Here is a 4,979-nt window from a genome sequence, read left to right as displayed (position 1 = left end):
TGATGTTTGAACGGCATATGCTTGTTCATGGGGTCCGCGTCCACCTGTTCCTGTTCGTCCCCTGCCACGGCCGCGAGGTGCACCACGAAACTGAGGGAATCCGACAATTTTCCAGCAACGAGATGGATCATGGTTGGTCTTCCCGCAGTGAGGGCATGGAACACGAGCTGCTGGCTGGACCGCAACCATGCGTTGCGCCTGTGCATCCTGTCCGCCACTGGCTTCGGTGCGTGCTGCATAACCGATGACAGTGCTGCGATCATCATGGCCACGGGCAATGGCGCGGTGTGTCTCCTCCTGTGTAACAGTTGCATAAACTTTATTAAGGGATGGAAGAGGAGATGTATTAAGAATCTGAGAACGTAAGTTCCCAAAGAGTGCTTCATCCAATCCCATAAGGAATTGATACACGCGTTCATGTTCTCTGCCTTCCTCTATCTCCTTGGCCACTGCACAATTATCTCCACATGCACATGATTTGGAAATCTTGCCACCTTCGAGCTCATCCCAAATTGCGCGAAGCTTGGTGTAATATTCACCAATAGTACTTCCTTGCTGCCGTGTGTTTGTGAGGGAAGCTCTGAGTTGATACTGCTTCGGGAAATTCTGAACAGCATACCTCTCCTTTAGGTCGTCCCACAAGTCTTTGACGTCAGCAAAACATTTAATAAATGGTTGCAACTTAGGATCAATGGTGTTATGAATCCACCCATTGATCATAGAATTGCACCTGACCCATGCACGCCATTCCGCGGCGTTATCCTTCTCCGGTTTCTTCACATCGCCAGTGATGAAACCAAGTTTGTTCTTTGCGCTGAGTGCGTTTTGCATCAGCTTGGCCCAGTTGTCATAATTGGCCTCTCCACGCAGCTGCACTATGGTTAGAATGACGCCTGGATTATCCGACCCTCCTAGATAAAAGGGAGAGTCAGGATCCGAAGGCTTTAAGGCGCTGCTATTTTCTCCTGCCATCTTAGATGAGACAAGCTTTCGCACTCACTCGTATTTGCGGAAGTGTTTCGGATCGCTCTGATACCAAGATAAAATATGGTATCAATATGTTGCTTTGATATATTGATGGTTGCCTTTTTAAATAGGCTGAACAAAAATACAAATAATTATAAACAAACTTAACAATCCTAAAAACTAGGAGCTGATCGCATGAGCTAGAAAGCTGGACGCACAAGCTGGTACCAGCATCGGATCTGATGGTAACTACACTAACAAACTAGGAATACAAGCTAACAACTAGGAAACAACTAAGATTACACACAAACTGAATATATTTACATGATAAGATGATATCTTCTTCAACACTAACACATGATGGTCAGAGAGAAAATATCTCAACATTTTGATTACAAATATTCGGGAAACCATGGTAAAAGGGCATTCCTACTCTAATATGCCCACCCTACTATTATAGAATTAGAATTACAATCACAATCACAGGTCTCCATTCTACCAGAGAAGTTCTGCCACAAGTTTCAATAGTAACGTGGTGCAAAGCTTGGAAGAATGTTCATCACAGCACCTGACAGTTAAGCAAATAGGCCAGACCGGGGATACCAGAACCTGAAACCATTTAAAGAGCACATAAGCATCACCATTACAACATACATTCTGAAATATCTCAAATAAGCGCCAAGCATTAGTATGTAGTAGGACTATAACTCAAAACTTTTAACAGGGGAAAACAAGGAAGTAAGAAGTGGATAGAGTAAGAACCTACGAGTGATTCTTAGAATCATACCTTTAGTCTAGTATGAGTTCTGAAACAAGTCCAAGAGTCCAGCAGCACCTTATTATACAGGCACCCAACAGGTAGATGCATACAAAATGCGGCCCTTCCAACCTTGAAGCATCCAGTTGTTGTCTACATCAAATACAAAATCTCTATGGTACCATTCCTTGAACTTGGTCCTTAATTTGGCCATTAATTCCTCATTCAGTGGAAGATGCTTGAAACCAGCCCTCGTATTCCTAACTTCCCACTGTTTGTATGTCTCAGGCCTCTCAATTCTCTGGAAGCCTTCACATGCTATAGCATTGAGAGCATGCCGACCTAAAAGTTCCCTCTCAAGCATCATCCTCTTTTCGTTATCACGGGATATGACACAGTCACACATATCAAACATAGCAGAAAAATGGAACAGCGCCTCCCTGAAACGTGTGGCAAAGAAAGGGGCATTATAAGATCCATTAACGATGCACTGCACAAAAACATCCGGATTTATCTTCCTGATCAACTGCAGAACTGCATTTCTAGGACTGTTGACTTCAAAAGTCTCATCCATTAAATTCTCAAACCTCATCATACAATTTACAGCAACTAGCTCGTTGCTCTCAATTTTAAAGTCTTGTACTTGAATGGTTTCCCAGTTACGTGATGCTATGACATTGTACTCAAAGGGAACGTTGAAACGCTTGCAATAGTTAGCCAGACGACAACCAGTCTGCTCATTTCTTTCTGTGGGACGAAAGCCAGGTTGGGGCCACTCTATGCCAGTGATCTTTAGCTTGGGAGGTCCACCATCTCTATCTGATAAAAACTTAATAAGAAATGGCCACTGGAAACCATATTGGATACCAAAATCAATAATATGAAGGGTTTCTGCCTTTTCAGCTGCTTTCATAATCATTTTATTTGCAAAGAAATATGCACACCTCTTGAAAGGGCAAACAGATATAAAAACTTGGTAAGCTTTCAAAAACTCAGCAGCAGTGATCCTCCTGAAGGTCAGAGAGTTAAAAAGTCCTTGTGAACCCGTAGCATCACCGAGCAAGCGTGTCTCAAGGCCATTGGCAAAATAATGAGCCAACCTTTGCGATGCATCTCCAAAGGGAGAAGAATGTTGCCTTATCTGCTTTAGTAGTTCATTGGCAGTCCTATTGTCATTGACATACACAGCTTGTGCACATAAAAGCAGAAGACTCCTCAAATCCACGGTTTCCTTCTTCTTTCCTTGTTTCTTAGGACGAGCCTTCCCTCCATTAGATGAAGGTGAATTTTCACCTGCCTTGTCGGCTGTCACTGTTCCATTCTGCAAGCAACCATGTTCATTACAGAGTGGTTTCTCCACACTAAGCAACACTTGATCAAACATATCTGATAAGTCACTCTCATCAACCACACCAACTGCTGATTGCTTGCTACTTCTCCCTTCTTCTCTGGTATCACCTCCTTCGCGCTCATGATTCGTTCTACCCTTCAACGCAACAGAATTCACCCCAACCACACTGAATGATTCTCCCTTTGATTCAAGACCAGTTACAAGCTGAGGTCCTGGAGGAAGAAACTTACTAGCTTCCTCTAACCCTCTCCTATACTGGGAGACAGAATCTGCGTCACTGAAAATATTTTGTGCCAACATTTTGGTAGTAGAATAATCCAAATCTAACAGTCCATCACTAACAGTAACACTAGTGGAAAGATGTTGAGAAATGGCATGGGAGTCAAACTGAAATGCATGATCACAAGAAACAGAAAGAGGGGTATCAGGAGAAGGGGGCTTCAACTCACGAGAATTGTCATCTAAAGAGTTGCTAGCGCCGCCGCCGCTGTTGCTGCTGCTGCTGGTGGCTCCACCGTCGTGACTCAGAATATCAAGGGGGTGTTGATTAGGGGAAAGAGGTATGTTTTCAGTGAGAGCATCATAGAATGATTTCTCAGTGACTTGCAAGCTCAGAGGGTCATAAAACGGCCTCTGTTCAACGTTCTCTTCCATCAGAACTTGGCTTATGAATTTGACGGTTTCTGAGAAATCATTGTCTTCTAGTGAAGGATCTGCAGAGGCACCTTCACCTTCTACAGGGTTTGTATGCAGAGAAAAACCAAGTGAATCCGCATAAGGCTGATCAAGAAGGATTCCGTTAACATCCCAATCGGTTTCGTATTGATTTTGATCCCACACGATTGTGTTGCTGTCTTCACCAAACTGGTAACTGTTTATGAAATCAATAGATCCCTGCAAGTTTGGATCCATCGTCCTCCTCTCTTTGTTCACCAACAATCACCAAAACCCAAACCGCTTCTTTTGTTCACAGAGAAAAAAAAATTTATACAACACGAGTAATAAATTAATATGATATGGTTATATTAAGGATTTGAGTTGAACTTACCATGAATTATTGCTAGTTTCAAGGTAAGGGTTCCATTGAAGTCGAGTGAGAAACAAAGAAGAAAGAAGAAAGAAGAATGAAGGTAAGAGATGGTGTGGTTCTGTTATTGTTATGGAGCAGAAGCAGCCCCTTTGACTAATAGCATATTAATCTATTTATTTTTTGGATATAAATGTTATTACACACGACTCGATTGTTAAGTAGAGATATTGGATCATGGATTACTTTTTCAATTAATAGGTTACTTTTTCAACTGAATGATTTGATAAGTAGGTTGCTTTTTCAGATATATTTGATAAGTATATGTAAATTTATAATTTATATTTAAAAAATTATAAATATTTGTAAAAAATTATTTCAATTTTAAATATTTTAACTTGTTTAGTAATGAATATCACGTTTTGTATATCACCTTTCAAATACAATTTAGAGTAAATATTCTTTTGGATTCTCAAGAAAAAATACAGAATTTATTTTAATCCCTTAAAAAAAATAAAAAATCGACGTGTGATTTCTCTAAAACTCTAATTCTTTGAAATTGTGGTCCTCAGAAATTTAAAAAAATCCATATTTGACATTAGTTTTTCAAAAAAGACTAATTTGAATTTTTTTTTAAAAAAATTAAAATGGATTATGTATTTTTTATTAAGAATAAAAAAAGGGTATTTAGTCTACAATTTAACATAATAAACTTTTTAATAAAGGACCGTAGGTTTGCAAATTACTTGTCCCATTTGACAATATAATAAATTACTCTTTTTACTTTGACAATATAATAAATGCAATCAATGCATTCCACTTTCCAATACAATATAATAAATGCAAAGTACAAAAGCAGTGGTTGGTAAAGAGAAAGA

At 39.9% G+C, this 4,979-nt stretch overlaps 1 protein-coding gene across 2 annotated transcripts; it reads right to left on the bottom strand.

Moving 5' to 3' along the window:
* Positions 1 to 1,265: 1,265 nt before the first annotated feature.
* LOC133311411 (scarecrow-like protein 14) lies at positions 1,266 to 4,177 on the bottom strand. Of its 2 annotated transcripts, XM_061512460.1 has the most exons (3): positions 4,123 to 4,152; positions 1,754 to 4,034; positions 1,266 to 1,575 (listed from the first exon to the last, which is right to left on the bottom strand). In XM_061512460.1, exon 2 carries the CDS (start codon positions 3,984 to 3,986, stop codon positions 1,806 to 1,808), a length of 2,181 nt encoding a protein of 726 aa, XP_061368444.1. In that variant the 5' UTR covers positions 3,987 to 4,034; positions 4,123 to 4,152; the 3' UTR covers positions 1,266 to 1,575; positions 1,754 to 1,805. The 2 variants fall into 2 exon arrangements, with proteins under 2 accessions (XP_061368444.1, XP_061368442.1); XM_061512458.1 differs by having other exon boundaries at positions 1,754 to 4,177.
* Positions 4,178 to 4,979: the final 802 nt, after the last annotated feature.

Source organism: Gastrolobium bilobum, unplaced genomic scaffold, assembly GCF_033153095.1.
Source record: "Gastrolobium bilobum isolate Gb01-03AN ecotype WA unplaced genomic scaffold, APGP_CSIRO_Gbil_v1 utg14925, whole genome shotgun sequence".
NCBI lineage: Eukaryota > Viridiplantae > Streptophyta > Magnoliopsida > Fabales > Fabaceae > Gastrolobium > Gastrolobium bilobum.
The sequence above is the reverse complement of the archived record's forward strand: the minus strand, read 5'-3'. Positions and strand labels throughout refer to the sequence as shown.